The sequence below is a fragment of the Bos javanicus genome, chromosome 6 (assembly GCF_032452875.1).
Source record: "Bos javanicus breed banteng chromosome 6, ARS-OSU_banteng_1.0, whole genome shotgun sequence".
Classification (NCBI taxonomy): domain Eukaryota; kingdom Metazoa; phylum Chordata; class Mammalia; order Artiodactyla; family Bovidae; genus Bos; species Bos javanicus.
Genome location: NC_083873.1, coordinates 36929169 through 36949450, shown reverse-complemented (window position 1 = coordinate 36949450; position 20282 = coordinate 36929169). Strand labels below are relative to the sequence as shown.

The following is a 20282-nucleotide window of genomic DNA, read 5'->3' as shown; positions in this document are numbered from 1 at the left end:
GGTCAGCGACTCGCACCCCGCCCGCGCCCTTCCACCGGAATGGAATGTGGGCGCCCGCGCCCGGGCTCTGGCTGCACTTGGAACTCCGGCCCGGACGCCGCTCCCAGAGCGCGCCGCCTGCGGGGGCGGCTTCCTCGCGCCTCCCCCTGCAGCGCGCCGCGGCCGCTGGGCGAGGCGAGGCCAGCGGGAGGCGGGCCGAGGGGGCGGGAGAGGGACGCGGGACAGCGGGGAGGTCGGGGGCGGGGAGCAGGAGGCGGCGGGCCCAAGGAAGAAAGGAACATGGCTCCTGCGGCAGGCGGCGCCGAGGACGGCGCGCGGCGAGGGCGCCCCGGGCACCAGTGACCGTGATGGTGAACTCGAGCCGCGTGCAGCCGCAGCAGCCCGGGGACGCAAGGCGTTCGCCGGCCCCTCGAGCGCCGGGCCCCGGGCGGCTGATGGCGGGCGGCGCGATTGCCGGCGCCGGCCTCGCTGCCCCGGGCGGCCTCCGCGAGCAGAGGGGCCTGGAGATCGAGATGGAGCGCATCCGGCAGGCGGCCGCGCGGGATCCCCCGGCCGGAGCCTCGGCCTCCCCATCTCCTCCGCTCTCGTCGTGCTCGCGGCAGGCGTGGAGCCGCGACAACCCGGGCTTCGAGGCCGAGGAGGAAGAGGAGGAAGAGGAGGTCGAGGGAGAAGAAGGGGGAATGGTGGTGGAGATGGACGTAGAGTGGCGCCCCGGCAGCAGGAGGTCGGCCTCCTCCTCGGCCGTGAGCTCCGCGGGCGCCCGGGGCCGGGGGCTGGGGGGCTACCACGGTGCGGGCCATCCGAGCGGGAGGCGGCGTCAGCGAGAGGACCAGGGCCCGCCGAGTCCCAGCCCCGCCGGCGGCGGGGACCCGCTGCATCGCCACCTCCCCCTGGACGGGCAGCATCCCCGAGTGGCCTGGGCCGAGAGACTCGTTCGCGGGCTGCGAGGTAAGAGCGCGACCCTCAGCAGCTGATGCACAAACCAGAACTGCGGGTGCTGTCGGAGCCATTCCCGCTGAGGGCAGCTCTCCCGGGCTCCAGCTCGCATCCCCTTTGCGTCCCCGCCTCCCTTGGAAGCGTCTTCCCCACCTCTGCTAATTCTGCTCTATTTCCGGTACCTAGCGCGGAATTCCACGGCGCCCTTGTTGGTGCAAATTTATTGGATACCTCCTTCTAAAAGAAGATCTGTCATCTTACGTTTGCCTTTGGAAATAAATGAAAGTCGTATTAGAGTAAAGAGGGTACATCTGAAGATTTTTTATCTTGTAGGGGGAAAAAATATTCTAAGACAGCTAATGGTGGTTGCAACTGCATATTTGCTAATTTCACTAAATAAAAACGAAAATTCTGTGCTAGCACCCATGGCCTTCCACTGGCCTGGATGCCCTGTTGCCCCTTATCCCGTTCTGGAAAGGGTAAGCAACAGTGTCCCGGTTGTGGGAGGAGTGTCATTGGGTAGTCACTGATGTTGTTTTGGTGATATCTGTGGTTGTTTAGGGGAGAGGGAGCTGTTGAGAACACTACGAATAGAATACAATGCTTAGGAAAACAGTTATTTGGCCATTTCTAATTCTAGGCATTTTTTCCCCCTAAACAGTTGCAAAGTAAATGTTAACATTGTTTGAAAAACTTGAAAGTATGTTTTTAAATAACTAAATTAATGTTCTTTGACATTCCAATGAAACAGTGAAGTCATCAGATACCAGCTGTGTGGAAATATGTCAGTTTGGTGCACCCAGCTCTCCAAAAGGCAGGAAAGGAATTTTCAAAACTTGCCAGTGCCTTTTAAGAGGACACAAATTTTCCAGGAGCAGATGGGATCCTGTTTTTGCAAAGTTTTGTCAGAGGCATCCTTGGAAAAGAGTTGCATTTGCTCTTACCATCCGAATGATTTTAATCTCTAGTTTTAAGAGTTTTTCCAGTCTCAGTCTTTTGAAATTCTCCCTTCCCTTCCGTTCCTGTCAGTTTTGAAAATCTTGCACAAAAAACTATCCAGGTATTTTCATAGCAACATGATTAATACCAAGTCAGGCTTGTACCTGAATCCCAGTTCTACCACACATTGACTGAATGACCTCTAGCAAACTGCTTAACCGCTCTGATCTCCAGTTTTTTAATTTTGTTTTAAAAAAGACATAATCATAATACTTAGCTCTTGACATGGGAAAATTAAATGAGATGAGACATAAAATATGTAGCAGGTCTGCCATGTTGTGAGTGCTTCGTAAGTAGAGATTAAGTCATGGATTCTAAAAGTACATTTTGGTGCTCTTACATAGTGATTATGCTAGTTTATTTGATTCAGGGCGTGGTGGGGATCCAAAGATCCTTTTTAGTCACCTGTGTGAGAAGATTAGTGAAAAAACTCATTAATACTTTTTTAAGGTTCCAAATTGTATTCAAACAAAATTTGTATTATTTTACTTTGTATTAATTGTGGTTTTTAAAATATTCACTGAAATGAGGGGTTTCTTATAAGTTAATAAGTAATGTAAAGTCATGATCCTTTTAACTCAGCTTAAGTATTTAATAACACATTTCATATTGTCTGAAAAAGCTCAATAATGGACTATAACTACGTGAAATATGTGAATGCATATGTAAGTTTATTTCTTTTAAAGAAAAGTTTCAGAAAATTTACAGTGAATAAAGTAATAGTAAAACTTCTGGTCCAACTTTATCAATGGTTGATAAGATCTCCTAATCTTATCAGTTAGGAGAGTAGAATCATGAGAATCTTTTTTTATAGAAAATTTTAGAAATAAATTTTATTACTTTGTGAAGAAATATAATTGATATCCTTGTCACTTATTAAATAACCTTTGTTAGATAATTAGTAGTACCTACTGTGAAAATAGACTGTGCTAGTTGCCACCAAAAAAAAAAAGAACTAAAATAATATATCACCATTTACCTATGGACGGAAACCCAGAAATGTGAAATGAGTAACCATGAATAAATTGTGATATTTTTTTCCCTCATAGGATATTGTTATTGTTGTTTAGTCGCTAAGTCATGTCTGACTCTTGTGATCCCATGGACTAGCCTGCCAGGCTCCTCTGTCCATGGATTTTCCCAGGCAAGAATACTGGAGTGGGTTGTCATTTCCTTCTCCAGGGGATCTTCCCAACCCAGGGATCAAACCTGAGTCTCCTGCATTGGCAGGCAGATTCTTTACCACTGAGCTATCAGTGATCGAACCCCCGTCTTGGGATACAATGACAGAAATCTTTAGTGCATTATATAAGTAGTGCCCAGGGTCAGAAGTGGAGAAGGAAATGGCAACCCACTCGAGTGTTCTTGCCTGGAGAATCCCAGGGATGGGGAAGCCTGGTGGGCTGCCATCTATGGGGTTGCACAGAGTTGGACACGACTAGCAGCAGCAACAGGGTCAGAAGAGAGAGAGTGACTTGGAATTTCTAAAGATAGGAGCCAAACTTAAGTTTGGCTTTTTCAGGCGCTTCCCTGGAGGTCTCACATCAGACTTCCTAGCCTTTGTTTGTCATTTATAAAATGGAAGAGTTGAACCTAATCTTCAAGTTCCCTTCTAGCTTCAGCATGTTGTTTAATGACACGAATCTGAGTGGGAAAACAAATGATCATTTCTCCTTGGACACTGAATAGATCTATTCTCTTAGCAGGAGTAAGATGGCAAAGAAGAAGTTTGAGGCCTGATTATGGAAAGCATTGTGTCTAACCAGGGAATTAAGAAATTACCTCTAAATACTAAGAAGCAGTTGAAAGTTTTTGAGCAGGAGCAGAACACGCCGAAAGGGAATATGAGTCAGGCCTCGTGCTGTGCAGGAGCGCTTACGGAGGGAGATAGGGAGGCAGGAGGACGAGGTAGGGGGCAGCCAGTGAAGGGGAGGTGATGACCTGGACCAGAGGCAAAAAAAGAAGGCTAAAAGATCGAAAGACTGCTCCAAGCTTAAAAGCATCTCCAACTCAATGATCTTGTTTACTTTTTTCTTAGCAAACACTTTTTAACGCAGAGATAAAATTTGAGACTCTATATGAGTTATCAGATTTTCTGAATTTCCAAAGTTGAATGTGTTTTATGGATGTATCAATTTATTAAAGTCACTTTCTGTTTACTGTTTCAGACATACGTCATCACTGTCCATGTCCAGAACTTTTTCATCATCCCAAACAAGTCTGCCCATTAAATACTAACTCCCAGCTCCCCTTTTCTTCCCTGCCCTACAGCCTCTCTGTCTCGATGAATTTTCCTGTTCTGCTGCTGCTGCTGCTAAATCGCTTCAGTCGTGTCCAACTCTGTGCGACCCCATAGACGGCAGCCCACCAGGCTCCCCCGTCCCTGGGATTCTCTAGGCAAGAATTCTGGAGTGGGTTGCCATTTCCTCCTCCAATTTCCTGTTCTAGGTACCTCATATTAGTGGAATCATACAGTTATTGTCCTTTCACATCTGGCTTATTTCGCTTAGTATAATGTTTTTTAACATTTATCAATGTTGTAGCATGTATCTGAACTTCATTTGTTTTGATGACTGAATAGTATCCTCTTGTATGTATACAACACATTTTGTTTATCCATTCATCAGTTGGGAGAAGGCAACAGCACCCCACTCCAGTACTCTTGCCTGGAAAATCCCATGGACGGAGGAGCCTGGTAGGCTGCAGTCCATGGGGTCACTATGAGTCGGACACGACTGAGCGACTTCGCTTTCACTTTTCACTTTCCTGCATTGGAGAAGGAAATGGCAACCCACTCCAGTGTCTTGCCTGGAGAATCCCAGGGACGGGGGAGCTTGGTGGGCTGCCGTCTATGGGGTCGCACAGAGTCGGACATGACTGAAGCGACTTAGCAGCAGCAGCAGCAACATTCGTCAGCTGATGAACATTTGGGTTGTTTCTACCTTTTGGCTATTATGACTTTCCCAGTATTTTTAATCCAACCCTCACTCCATAATTTCTTCCTTTTCCCCTTTTTATTTGCATTATAATTGTGAACAAATGAGACTTTGTATTTTCATTGTGAGGGGATTTTGTTTGAGGGAGGGCTGTTACTCTGTGAGGTATGATAAGACTCTGCTAGTAACAGAATTTGTGCAGTCAACAAACATTTATGGAGCATCTCCTCTGTGGTAGGTACTAGGGATACAGAGATGAATAATATAAGGTCCCAATTCCCAAGGAGTTTATAGTAGGGGGACCACAGGTGTAAGTAAATAATTGCAGTGCCAGGTCCCAGATATGGCAGGTACCCAAAGAAGAGAGGACCAGTTAGTTCTATCTGGGGAGGTTAGAAGTAAAACTAGAGTAACATTTTGAAGAATTCAGTGAGGGGAGTTGGGAAGGGAAGAATAACAGAAGTAAGACCAAGATGGCTGGTACCTCATTGGTATTAATACTTTTTCCTATAGACAGAGACAGTGAGGGCTTCAAGCAGGGGACTGATACAGTCACATGCCAATCTGAAGATGATTCTAGCAAAGATGTAGGGAATGGGGTGAGATGGAGAACAGGTTAGGAAAAGGTGACAAAGGCTGCAGCCAAGGACTGTGAGCTGGGATGGAAGAAAGCTAGATTAAAGAGAGGCAGAACCCATCAGAATTGTGGTCCAGCCCCATGTGAAGGTTATCAAAAGGGCCTATTCTAAAATGAAACCCGTGTTTCTGACTTGGTACCATTAACCCACCTATTTAGCCACAGGGAAAACAGTTTTCTAGATAAAGGAAAAAAGACAGAAATCTCAGTTTGGGGCATGTGAGTGTGAGTTGTCTGTGGAATATGCGTGTAATCTGTGACACATTCCTGTCTTCACCTCAGGAGGAGGCTGCCTAAGAATTGGAGGCTCAAAAGTCAGTATCATTTAAAGTAGCAACTGACTGTTCTATAGAAAATGGACCAATAATAAAAAGTCACTTCCCTTTCTGAAGGTGTCCAAGCAATTCAAATAACTATTAGAAAGGATTGTATTCATCTTTCTACGCAAGATCCACGTGTGTCCAAGCACAAAAAACGGGATTCTTTTATGACATGAATCCAATGAGAATTCAGTCAGGCTATTCACAGTAACTTCAAAGTCTGCATGGATTTGAGTCTTCACACCAACTTAGCATCAGAAGTAGGATGTCTCCCAGATTTGAACCTATTTCTGAAACCATAAATGGGCCTCTTCCAACCACTCTAAATGCTGTACACATATAAAATTTCTTATTCCCAGAGCAACCCCACGGAGAAGTACTCTTATCCCGTTTCCAAATGAGGAAGTGAAGGCTCATGGTTTGAAGTAAGGTCTCATAGCTCCTAAGGGCTGATGCTTCATTTAAACACAGCTCAGACTCCAGACGGAGAAGGCACGGGCAACCCACTCCAGTACTCTTGCCTGGAAAATCCCAGGGACCGAGGAGCCTGATGGGCTGCTGTCTATGGGGTCGCACAGAGTTGGACACGATTGAAGCAACTTAGCAGCAGCAGCAGACTCCAGACCCCCCACCACACCTTGTCATGATCAAGGAGTCCTGAGGAGGTTAATGCATTTCAGATGAGACAGAGTTAATGTGAGGCAAAAGATCCACACTGAATCTTTTTACCATAGAACTGAGAGATATATTAACAAGATGAGATGATACGATCACTGCAATTAGTTTCAAAATAATTGAGGAGGACTTCCTTGGCAGTCCAGTGGTTAAGGCTCAGTGCTTCCAATGAAAGGGGCTTCATCCCTAGTCAGGGAACTAACAGCGCACATACCCTGTGGCATAACCAAAAAAAAATACAAAGAAACAACAAAAAAAAATTGAGTTGGTGAGGATTTTGAAGAATCAAGGTTGGTGTGGAGTTGATGGTAATTGTTAAAGCTGGGTGAGGGATACATGAGGGTTCATTATGTTGTTCTCGCTGTGATATTTTTTATAAATTGCAAAAGAAAAAGGGCTTATAAGCATTTGGGCTTCCCTGATAGCTCAGTTGATAAAGAATATGCCTGCAATGCAGGAGACCCCGGTTCAATTCCTGGGTTAGGAAGATCCTCTGGCGAAGGGACAGGCTACCCTCTCCAGTATTCTTGGGCTTCCCTTATGGCTCAACTCGTAAAGAATCCACGTGTAATGCAGGAGACCTGGGTTTGACTCCTGGGTTGGGAAGATCCCCTGGAAAAGGGAAAGGCTACCTACTCCAGTATTCTGACCTGGAGAATTCCTTGGACTGTACAGTCCATGGGGTCTCAAAGAGTTGGATACGACTGAGAGACTTTCACTTAGAAGCATTTGGATAAAAGAGTTGCAAAATGGAATTTTTTCAAAAATTTTTTTGGCTGCACCACACAGCCTTTGGGATCTTAGTTCTCCAACCAGGGATTGAACCCATGACCCTTGCATTGGAAGCCTGCAGGTTTTTGTGTTTTTTTTTAAGATTTTTTTTGTAAACCTTTTTTTTTTTTTTTTACATCTTTTATTGAATTTGTTACGATACTGCTTCCGTTTTATGTTTTTTGACTGCAAGGCAGGTGGGATCATAGCTCCCCGACCAGAGATCAAACCCACATCCCCTGCATTAGAAGGCAAAGTCCCAACCACTGGACCACCAGGGAAGCCCCATCAAAGTCAGTTATGTTGGAGACATTTTTGCTGTTTTGGATTATCCATCTCAGGACTCCCCCATATGCATATTAATAAGGAACACTATTTAGGTAATGTGCTCTGACTTTGGGCTCTGGCATTGACTAAGCACCTTCTTACACGGGAAGGAAATTGCATATTGTCCCCTGTCCTCTCAGATCACATCCTCCTAACAGATGGAGACACTTTATCTACAGAACGTGAGTACCTTTAGGTCCTCCCTCCACAGCTGGGACAATGGTGGGAAAAGACAAAAGTTACTTTTGAAGAATGCTGCCATTTTGGACTTGAACTCTACCCTTAACCATTCCTATTGTATCATTCTTGCTAAACATGGGAAACATGTTGGCTATAGGACAGCTATTTTTCCCATTTGTAGTTGCAGCCATTTCTTACCCATTAAGATGTGAGGGGGTCCCTATATCCGAAGACTGACCCTACATATATACACCCAATAGGGAAACTGTATGAAATTTTTATAGCAATACATATTTGAGGAGGTAGGTAGAGTAATTTAGAAAAAGTAAATGCATAGAAATACATTTTTATAAAATATAAATAAAAGGGCTTCTTTTTGTTTGAAATGTTTCCTTCAAGGGCTAGAATTAAATTACTATCGACTATTGCAAATTTAGCTTAAAGAAAATTTGATAGGAGTTTGGTTTTTCTATTTATAGGTCAAGCAAAACCATTTGTAAATATTAAGAACTATGACTTTTCCTTAGTGCATAATTGTTTATAAACCATGGGAAAGAGTGAAATCACTGACCAAGTGAAGCAAGGCAGCCGTCTCTCCTGATGGTCAAGGGACTAGCAATTTCCACTTATGTGTATATTTTAGGCCTGGCCTCCAAAAGAAATACACCCAAAGAAATGGTGTGGTCGTGTCCAGGGCTACTGAGCCTAATATTTGGCTGCCTCTGTGTTATTCTGAGTTGTAATTTTCCATGTCATCTAAATTTGTAATAATTCTTTAATATGATAGAGTTTCAGCGAACAAACATTCTCTTGCTGCATTTCTTCTGAGTGAGTAATTCCCTGACAACTACCAGATCTTGGCAGAGCAAACCTGGTCATAAGTTATGCTCCACTTTTGGGGTGGTGAAACCCAGGACGCGTAACACAGTGTCTTTGAAGGCAGATGCTGATTTTTCCAAAAGAAATTTGGGAGAGAAAAAGAAAAGGAAATGAAATACCCCAATTTAGGATTGGAACTAATGTATGATTATAAGACTTAAAAAGTACATAAACACTAGAGATGAAGTCATTTCTTCCGAGTGCAAGACCATATACCATTCCCCCCCGTTCTCTGTGGCTTGATTGTGGCGTCAGTGGCCGTGTGAGTTTCCATGAGGAAGGGGTTAAACTCTGTGGACTCGAGTGTGAGGCAATTTGCCATTAACAGCCGAGTTAATCTAACAAAAAGGATTGAGAGGTTTGTCTTTTTTGGAAAATGCTAAGGCTCTTCCAAGTAACCAGTAATGTGACTTGACCACACTGTTCACTAGCGGGGGTTTGGACGGCCACCATGTCTGTCTGCTGGCTGCGTCCAAAACTGCGGGATCTCTCTCCAGCCAGCTCACCAAGGCTTATGTCATCTTTGCTCAGCTGGCCCAACACTTTTTCCATCTGCTAAAATATGGAGCACGGTTGCTGATTTTACTCTTTCTCCAAAGAGAGAGAGAGAAGGCGGATGAGTTGTTGCTTTTAATTTAAAAATCATATGCTAATTTAAATTTTAAAAATCTGTTTGGCTAAGCATATTTAGTGTAATCACTCAGCGTTGAATTTCTTAAAAGGCAAAAATGGGTACAGAGCAGAGATTTTATACCAGTGTGTTAGAATATTGATAGATGTTTCCACGATGAAGTGGTGCTCCAACCAGGACTTCTTTTTATCAGAGGTGACCTAAAAGGTATCATTTACAATGTAGTTACTTAAGAGGATAATTAATTTAGTAGTATGATAATTCCTCCTGCATATAGGCAGAGCTGATATGTATGCACAATTATTTAACCTCCTCTCGTAGGCTGCCCAAATTTCCTCTTCTCTTTCTAATTTTTCACTAAGATATTTTCTAATGAGGTTGGGAGCTTAGACAGTGATCAGATTGTTGCCTTGTGTTTTGCACATCTTGTGGAGGTGAGACAGTGGAGACTGATGTATTCCCAAATTAAAGGTACTTCTACTAAAACCATTTCTCAGTTGTTTTTAGAGCATGCTAAAAAAAAGAAAAACAGGAGAGCCTCCCTTAAAGTATACTATTTTTATGTGTTTTTTTCTTTCACCATTCATGAGATTTTTGAAAAATAAAATGACATCTTTTATTATTATTTTAAAGGTCTCTGGGGAACAAGACTCATGGAGGAAAGCAGCACTGACCGAGAGAAATACCTTAAAAGTGTTTTACGGGAACTGGCCACATACCTCCTTTTTCTCATAGTCTTGTGCATCTGTAAGTAGAACATTTCCTTCCAATAGAGGAAAAGTTGCATATTTGCCCTGTCAAAATCATGACTAAAAGGACCTATGGATGCACCTAAACAGTTACTTCAGAAGTTCTCTTCTCTGTTATTAATTCTAGTTTAGAATTTGGTAAAGTTCTCATCTGTCCTCAGATAAACGTTGATCAAAATTTGGCATTATCTGATCGGCCACTTTATTATCAGCTGTGACCATTTTCACTGTGACATGCACGGAGCAGACACCAAGACGCCCAGACATCAAGGAACCAAGTAAAAGGACTTTTGTGTTAGATGTTTGAGCAATAATTATAGTGTCAGTATCACTACATCAGTTAGTGTAAAGTCTGTAAAGGAATTAAGTAGAGTATGTAGTTTAACTTTCAGAAAATACATATAGTGTCACCTAATATTGCTTTTATGGCTCTATATATTTAAAAGTCCCCTTTTTCTGGATTTGGGTGTGTTGTGTGAATGCCTTCATTCTCATTATTTCTTCAAATCTTCAGTAACTGTGGATTTTCACTCTGTAGGAAACTTACTGCAGACTCATCTCCTTCTTCTTTCAATACATACCCACATCCTCTGAGAACTGGGGAGGGATGCCTTAGCTAAAAAGCATGTCTTTGAAACCATGTGCCTCAAAATCCAGAAAGTCACGGGCAATGGATTACCTCTGAATCAAGGGATGATGATAGAGTGCTGTCCTGTCCCATCTGAAGCCCTGTATGAGAACAGAGAGGAAACAGGTTTATGACCAAAGGCCCTCTTAGTATATTCCTCAGGGAAAGGAGTTTGTTCTTACAGTGTCCACTAAGAAATGCTTAAAAACCGACACCACCCTTGGAAAGTATCCCCTTCTTTGTAAGTGGAGAGAGTTAGAATTTAATCAATACTGTAATAATGCCATTCGTATTATATTAAAATTGACCACCTTGAATTTAACTGAGTGCTAAAAGCTTCCTTAAAAAAATTTTTTTTAACTAGATTTATAAAAAGATGTGTAAGTTGAACATAAAAGATTAAGGAAACATTTAAGTTTTGATATTTGTAATTTTAAGAAATTAAATATTGATTTATTTAACATCCCCACACAGGTTTTTATTAATACTAGTAAGCTTTTAATGAGCTTTAGCAGAGCATGACTTCTTACACTTTCTGAGACTTTGCCTATCCACATGGGAACTTAAGGCGGGGGGAAAAGTTAGTTAAGCTAAAAAGTGTATATGTATGAGGGGCTTCCCTGGTGGTTCAGTGTTAAAGAATCCCCCTGAAATGCAGGAGACACAGGTTAGATCCCTGGGTCAAGAAGATCCCCTAGAGAAGGAAATGGCTACCCACTCCAGTATTCTCACCTGGGACATCCCATGGACAGAGGAGTCTGGCGGGCTGTAGTCCATGGGGTCACAAGAAAGGTGGACACGACTTAGCAACTAAACAACAACATATATGTCTGAACAACATCCATTTTCTTGCTTTTTTCTACCTAATTATCTGAAAATTTCTGTTATTTGTTAAGGAAAAAATCTTTCATTACTTCTGAAAACATATGTTGTCTAGGCAGTGCTGAAAATCTACAAATGATCTATTCAGTTCTTTAAAGGTTATAAAGCAAGAGATGGGATATTTTGAACTTTTATGTTCTATGCTGTTAGATCTTAGAATAAATACTAAAGGCAAGTTTGCTTCCACTGTAGAAATGGTGCTTAAATATTAAACTATGTTGTTTTTGTGCAGTCACTCAGTCATGTCCAACTCTTTGCAACCCCATGGATTGCAGCATGCCAGGCTTGTCTGTCCTTCACCATCTCCCAGAGCTTGCTCAAACTCATGTCCATTGAGTCGGTGATGCCATCCAACCATCTTGTCCTCTATTGTCCCTTTCCCCTCCTGCCTTCAATCTTTCCCAGCATCAGGATCTTTTCTAATGTGTTGGTTCTTTGCATAAGGTGGCCAAAGTATTGGAGCTTCAGCTTGAACATCAGTCCTTCCAATGAATATTCAGGACTGATTTCCTTTAGGATTGACTGGTCTGATCTTGCAGTCCAAGGGACTCTCAAGAGTCTTCTCTAATAACACAGTTCAAAAGCATCAATTCTTTGGTACTCCGCTTTCTGTATGGTCCAACTCTCACATCCGTACATCGCTACTGGAAAAACCAAAGCTTTGGCTAGACAGACCTTTGTGGGCAAAGTAACGTCTCTGCTTTTTAATATGCTGTCTAGGTTTGTTATAACTTTTCTTCCAAGAACAAGTCTCTTTTAATTTCATGGCTGCAGTCACCATCATCAGTAATTTTGGAGCCCAAGAAAATAAAGTCTCTCACTGTTTTCATTGTTTCCCCACTTATTTGCCATGAAGTGATGGGACCAGAAGCCATGATCTTCATTTTTTGAATGTTGAGTTTTAAGCCAGGCTTTTCACTCCTCTTTCACCTTCAAGAGGCTCTTTAGTTCTTCTTCACTTTCTGCCATAAGGGTGGTATCATCTGTATATCTGAGGATATTGATATTTCTACCAGCAATCTTGATTCCAGTTTGTGCTTCAACCAGCCCAGCATTTCACATGAGGTCCTCTGCATATAAGTTAAATAAGCAGGGTGACAGTATACAGCCTTGAGGTACTCCTTTCCCAATTTGGAACCAGTCTGTTGTTTCATGTCTGGTCTAACTATTGCTTCTTGACCAGCATACAGGTTTCTCATGAGGCCGGTAAGGTGCTCCGGTATTACCATCTCTTGAAGAGTTTCCATAGTTGTGATCCACATTGTCAAAGGCTTTGGCATAGTCAATAAAGCAGAATTAGATGTTTTTCTGGAATTCTCTTGTTTTTTCTATGATCCAACAGATATTGGCAGTTTGATCTCTGGTTCCTCTGCCTTTTCAAAATCCAGCTTGAATATCTGGGAATTCTCAGTTCATGTACTGTTGAAGCCTAGCTTGGATAATTTTGAGCATTATTTTACTAGCATGTGAAATGAGTGCAATTGTGAGGTAGTTTGAACATTCTTTGGCATTGCCCTTTTTTGGGATTGAAATGAAAACAACCTTTTCCAGTCCTGTGGCCACTGCTGAGTTTTCCAAATTTGTTGGCATATTGAGTGCAGCACTTTAGCAGTGTCATCTTTTAGAATTTGAAACAGCTCAGCTGGAATTACTTCATCTCCACTAGCTTTCGTCATGATGCTTCCTAAGGCCCACTTGACTTTACCTTCCAAGATATCTGGCTCTAGGTAAATGATCACAGTTCATTGTTATCTGGGTAATTAAGATCTTTTTTTTGTATAGTTCTTCTATTTATTCTTGCCACCTCTTCTTAATATCATCTGCTTCTGTTAGGTCCATACTGTTTCTGTCCTTTATTGTGCCCATCTTTGCATGAAATGTTTCCTTGGTATCTCTAATTTTCTTGAAGAGATCTCTAGTCTTTCCCATTCTGTTGTTTTCCTCTGTTTCTTTGCATTGTTCACTGAGGAAGGCTTTTTTATCTCTCCTTGCTATTCTTTGGAACTCTGCATTCAAATGGATATATCTTTCCTTTTCTCCTTTGCCTTTTACTTTTCTTCTTTTCTCAGCTGTTTGTAAGGCCTCCTCAGGCAACCATTTCGCTTTTTTGCATTTCTTTTTCTTGGGAATGGTTTTGATCACCGCCTCCTGTACAATGTCATGAACCTCCGTCCATAGTTCTTCAGGCACTCTGTCTATCAGATCTAATCCCTTGAATCCATGTGTCACTTCCACTGTATAATTGTAACGGGTTTGCGTTATGTCATACCTGAATGGCCTGATGGTTTTCCCTACTTTCTCCAATTTAAGTATGAATTTAATTAATTTAAATAGTTCATGTCTGAGCTACAGTCTGCTCCCAGTCTTGTTTTTGCTGACTGTATAGAGCTTCTCCATCTTTGACTGCAAAGAATATAATCAATCTGATTTTAATATTGACAGTTTGGTGATCTCCATGTGTAGAGTCGTCTTTTGTGTTTTTGGAAGAGGATGTTTGCTATGACCAGTATGTTCTCCTGGCAAAACTCTGTTAGCCTTTGCCCTGCTTCATTTTGTACTCCAAGGCCAAACTTGCCTATTACTTTAGGTATCTCTTGACTTCCTACTGTGCATTTCAAATACTAAACTATAGTGGCCTTAAATTTCAACAGGTAGATTAGAATCATTATTATTACTGTTTTTTTCAACATGACACATATTCATACACATCTATTATGCAAAATACAAAAATTTGTATAAGTAAGTCTAAAATTTCAGCGTTCCCCCAAATTGCCTGAACATCAGAATCACTGAGAGAATCTTTTTTATAATTATAGCATGCCTAGATCTGCTAGGTCAAAGCCTTCCAGCTGTGGCTCAGAGAAGTGAGTTTTCAGATACACTGACAAGGTTTGGGAACTAGGCCAGATAAATAAACTAAATAGCTAGCTAGAGTTTTGGGGAACAACCTTGTCGTGTAACTAACTTGTCATTTCTTGTTTATTTTAGAATTTTTATGCTTTTTGTTCTTTTTCATACTCATCACATTTTTTTTGTTTTATCAGCTACCTTTTTTTTTACATCAAAGTTTTATTTTCAGAATATTCTAGAATCTCTGGTAAGAGGGAATTTTGGCAGTCATGGATCAAGCCTCCTCTGAATGGTGAAATTCCCTCCTCTGCCTGGCAGCATCTTTCCCAAAAGGTCAGTCATCCTGCCTCTGACTGAGCAAGAGTTCCAGATTAAGGAATTGACTCCTTTGAAATAGTTCATTTCATTTTTCTATGGCTGTGTTGGAAAGTTCTTCCTTATGCGAAGCCAAAGTCCATCCTCATCTAACCTCCACTCTTAGTTCTACTCTCCAAGCCCACCTAACACCAAAGACTTTTTCCTTGTCTCTCCTCCAGCCCATCAGAAGTTTGGAGACAGACATTCGATCTCCTCCAAGTCTGCTCTAAGTTAAACCTTTCCAGTTCTGTTAACTATTGATCATGTGATTAGAGACATACTTTTAAACAACCCACGTGATAGAAATTTCCTGCAGTTTATCGTAGTCTTTGAACGTACAGCACGAGCCTCACCATGAAAGAGTGGAGACATGGGGCCATGGGCATTCTCATGCAAATACTACATTGCAGTCTGTGCATCCTGCCATTGCCTGACTCTTCGGATACATCATTCCTTAGTCTCTTCACCACAAACTATAAAGCACTGTGTCCCCTAGCTAGTATTTGAGTATTTTTCCTGGAATGTAGTGAAGGCCTTCCCTTTCAGCCCTGTTCAGTTTCAGCTCATTAGGATCTGTTCATTCCAATCTGTTGAAATTATCTTGGATCTAGATTCATCCATCTCGTGTATCAGTTAGCCCTCTCAGCTTTACAGCATCAACAGAGTTGATATTATCCAAGTCCTTATCCTAGTAAATTAATAAATCAAAAAGATTCGGTCTAAGAACATCAGTCCATTAGTCAAAGCTCTTTGGGTGGAGTTCACTGAATTATATTATCTTCTAGCTCAGACGGCTCATGAAATAAGATAAGAAAGATTTTTTCAAATGCTTACCTGAGTAACTCCACTGTTCTTCTGATCTGTCAGCTAGTCTATCAGCTGTTGACCAAATTAAAAAGCAAGTGAGGATAAGTAGGCATGATTTACTCCAGGCGGAGCCTTACTGGCTCCTAGTGATTGAGTTCTTTCCCTTTTATTCAAAATCATCTTTTTAATTACCAGTTTTAAAATCTTACCAGCGATATCAATATCAAAAGACAACTAATAATATCCATCTCATTACTCTGTGGGTAAATAAGATAAGTACTTATCCTTGTGCCTTGCATATTAGAAGCCCTTTATATGAGGTAGATAGGATTCAAGAAGGCAGCCTAAATAGTAGGAAATGTGATTCTTTGGCATCACAGAGATCTAGGTTCAAATCCCACCACTTATACGCTAGGTGAACCTGAGCAAGTTATTTAACCTTTCTGAGCCTTCGTTTGCTCATCTGTAGAGTACTTATTTTGAAAGATTCTTATTTTAAAAGTGGCAATTAGGAGTAATACACAAAAAGTTCTAGGATGCTGTCATTTATTATATTAATAATAGTAAATAAGAGCAAAATTTGTCCCAAAGATTGTTGACAATGGCTGACTTCTCTCATCAGTAGGTTCTATAGAACTGTAGTTTCTAATTGATTGAACATTCATTTGGAGCAGTTAAGTGCCCATAAAGAGCTTATTTTCCACCTTAGCAGTGTTGGTTCTAGCCCTTATGGCTTTAAAATCAGTCTGATTAACCAAGAGGATAGGAATACCATGGAAATACCAAGTATTCCCACTTTCCCTGTCATTTAGATTTTATTCTTTCTTGAAACCTAAGACTCCTGTGAATTGATCATCAAAGTACTTATATATATGCTGTTGTTCAGTCCCTAAGTTGTGTCTGACTCTTTGTGACCCAATGGATTACATCCTGCCAGGCTTCCCTGTCTTTCATTATTTCCCAGAGTTTACTCAAGCTTATGTCCACTGAGTCAATAATACAATCTAATCACCTCATCCTCTGCCTCCCCCTTCTCCTTTTGCCTTCAATCTTTCCCAGCATTAGGGTCTTTTCCAATGAGTTGGCTCTTTGCATAAGGTGGCCAAGAATTGGAGCTTCACTTTAGCATCAGTCCTTCCAGTTGTTCAAATCTCCTGTGTTTAAACATAATAATAGAAATCACACGAGAAGTTGAGTCAACATCATAGAAATTAATAATTTCTATACATCAAAGGAACAGACAGAATTAAAAGGCAGAAAACAGTTGTAAAGAATACTTACAAGAAATACGACAAAGGATTAACATTTTAACATGTTTACTATCCATCAGTCATTGAGAAAAACACTAAGATTACACTAAATATTTTACAGAATAGAAAATAAAACCTATTTTACAGAGTAGGAAGTATAAACAATTAATGTGGGAAAGTCTTTCATCTTAACTCTCTAGTAGCTAAAGAAGTAATGAAAATGGAGAGAGAAACATCATCATCATCCAGTATGATATGTCCTAGGGCTTCCCAGGTGGTGCTAGTGGCGAAGAAGCTGCCTGCCAGTGTAGGAAACATAATAGCCAAGGGTTTGATCCCTTGGTTGGGAAGATCCCCTGGAGGAGGACATGGCAATCCACTCTGGTATTCTTGCCTGAAAATTCCCCATGGACAGAGGAGCCTGGCAGGCTATAGTCCATAGGGTCACAAAGAGTTGGACATAACAAGCCACAGCATGCACACACGCATGTCCTAGGACAGGAAGGGCCCTTTTAAGAAGAAACCTAGGAACCTCCATTCCTTTATCTTTGAAAGAAGGAGACTTTGCCTTATATTCTAAAAAAAAGAAATAGTATCAAATCCACACATTGTACACCTTAAACTTACACTATTAGTATTTGTTAATTATATGTCAATTAAAAAGGGAATGAATGTTTTATTGTAAAAATCTTGTAAGCATGATAGTATACAGATCAGATCAGATCAGTCGCTCAGTTGTGTCCGACTCTTTGCTACCCCATGAATTGCAGCACGCCAGGCCTCCCTGTCCATTACCAACTCCCGGAGTTCACTCAGACTCACGTCCATCGAGTCAGTGATGCCATCCAGCCATCTCCTCCTCTATCGTCCCCTTCTCCTCCTGCCCCTAATCCCTCCCAGCATCAGAGTCTTTTCCAATGAGTCAACTCTTCGCATGAGGTGGTCAAAGTACTGGAATTTCAGCTTTAGCATCATTTCTTCCAAAGAAATCCCCGGGCTGATCTCCTTCAGAATGGACTGGTTAGATCTCCTTGCAGTCCAAGGGACTCTCAAGAGTCTTCTCCAACACCACAGTTCAAAAGCATCAATTCTTCGGCGCTCAGCCTTCTTCACAGTCCAACTCTCACATCCATACATGACCACAGGAAAAACCATAGCCTTGACTAGCTGGACCTTTGTTGACAAAGTAATGTCTCTGCTTTTGAATATGCTATCTAGGTTGGTCATAACTTTCCTTCCAAGGAGTAAGCGTCTTTTAATTTCATGGCTGCAGTCACCATCTGTAGTAATTTTGGAGCCCAGAAAAATAAAGTCTGACACTGTCTCCACTGTTTCCCCATCTATTTCCCATGAAGTGGTGGGACCGGATGCCATGATCTTCGTTTTCTGAATGTTGAGCTTTAAGCCAACTTTTTCACTCTCTGCTTTCACTTTCATCAAGAGGCTTTTGAGTTCCTCTTCACTTTCTGCCATAAGGGTGGTGTCATCTGCATATCTGAGGTTATTGATATTTCTCCCAGCAATCTTGATTCCAGCTTGTGTTTCTTCCAGTCCAGCGTTTCTCATGATGTACTCTGCATAGAAGTTAAATAAACAGGGTGACAATATACAGCCTTGAGGTACTCCTTTTCCTATTTTGAACCAGTTTGTTGTTCCATGTCCAGTTCTAACTGTTGCTTCCTGACCTGCATACAGATTTCTCAAGAGGCAGATCTGGTGGTCTGGTAGTCCCATCTCTTTCAGAATTTTCCACAGTTTATTGTGATCCACACAGTCAAAGGCTTTGGCATAGTCAATAAAGCAGAAATAGATGCTTTTCTGGAACTCTCTTGCTTTTTCCATGATCCAGCGGATGTTGGCAATTTGATCTCTGGTTCCTCTGCCTTTTCTAAAACCAGCTTGAACATCAGGAGAGAACCCATGCAGATTAATTGTTGACAACCAGGTCAGTGAAGTGGAAGTCAGTGGGTTAATCATCACACTGGCGGGAGCTAATTCCATTTCTGGTGACAAGCATTCAGCTCCCCATGGAGGTCCCCATAGCAAACGTGCAGTTTTAAGTTCGCAGGCTCCCATCTGTGGGAAGTAACTACTGAAGACCCACTGTGGCTGGAAAGCTGTTTGTCCTTTTTGGTAAACTAGACAAAAGCTACAACAGCAAGAAATGTATATCCATATATAAATATTACTTTAAGCATGGCCTTTACATGCATAGCTTTCTGTTTATTTCTTCGTGGTAACTTCTTTGTAAATATTACATATCCTTCTCTCTTGTTTATTTTTTAAAAAGCTATACTACTTAATACATGCATTCATTAAAGCACTTGCATTGACGACCTCTGTCCCTCAGAGATTTCCATCACAACTTGTTACTTACAAGTTCCTTTGAATATTAACCAAAACTGGATTAAAATAGTTGGGAGTTTTACTAACTTTAATTCACTCTTTTTAGTGACTAAATTTCACTAACTTTTTCTGCAGCTTCACTCTACCTCCTGAAAGACCCTCACCCAGGTCACCAGGGAGCTCTTAATTGCCAAATTTTATGGGCTGCTTTTAGCCTTTCTCTCACATCTGGTCCCGTGGCATTTGGTACTCTAGAAACTTCCCGCTTTGGCTTCTGTGACTCCGTCTCTTTCTGTATTCCTCCTTGCTCTATTCATTTTCTTAATTTTTTCCTTCCCAGAATGTGTCTAGACAGAGGATTTTCTGTGACTGAGTCTTTGGCTTTCTCTTAAAGGGATCTTTCCACAGCTTCAAGTGGTCCTGTGTGCTGCCGCTCCCAAGTGCCTCTCAACCTTTCGTGTGAACTACAAACCTCATGCCGACTTTCCCTGGACCCTCCCCTGCTGCATCTCACAGGCATCTCATCCTTAACATTCCTCAACCTGGACTCATTATCCTGCCCTTCCGAACATGCTTTGCTCACATTCTCTAACTAGATTAAAGTTAATTAGGTTACTTAATATTAATGTAATTGGATTAATAATGCCCAAACATGGGCATCATCCTAGATTCTTTCCCTCACTCTTCTCGTGAGATTGTTCCACATATTTCTTCCTCTATGGTGCTTTTCAAATCTATCTTCTTTCATACATTGCTGTTATCCTTTTTAACCTTAATCATCTCTTTCCTCACTTATTCATTTATTGATTCAATGGACTGTTCAGTAATTTAATTAAAAACATATTAGCACTAGCTTTAGAGGTGGTAGTAAGTGATAAGAAAGACAATTGGGAAGAGGGTTTCCCTGCAGGGAAGGCCTCTCAGACCTGAAGCAAGAATGGGAGCCAGTCAGTTGAAGAAGGGACAGCAAGAGTGAATAGTATGAGGCAGCATAGGGTTCAGAACATTCTGGAAGCTGAGTGCAATGACTGGAGAGAGTGCCATCAGATGAGGATGGAAAGGTGGTCAAAGGTCAGGCCCTGCAGGTCCAGTGGGCTTTGGTAAGGGGAAACCAGGGTTTTG

At 41.8% G+C, this 20282-nt stretch overlaps 1 protein-coding gene across 1 annotated transcript in view; it reads left to right on the top strand.

The window, feature by feature from the left end:
• The first annotated feature begins 259 nt into the window (after window positions 1-259).
• Window positions 260-20282, top strand: part of PKD2 (polycystin 2, transient receptor potential cation channel) — a 58694-nt gene continuing 38671 nt past the window's right edge. Inside the window, exons 1-2 of the mRNA XM_061419715.1 lie at window positions 260-948; window positions 9925-10038. Of these exons, the coding sequence (XP_061275699.1) occupies window positions 348-948; window positions 9925-10038 (715 nt within the window). The 5' untranslated portion in view covers window positions 260-347. The remainder of the gene's footprint in view (window positions 949-9924; window positions 10039-20282) is intronic.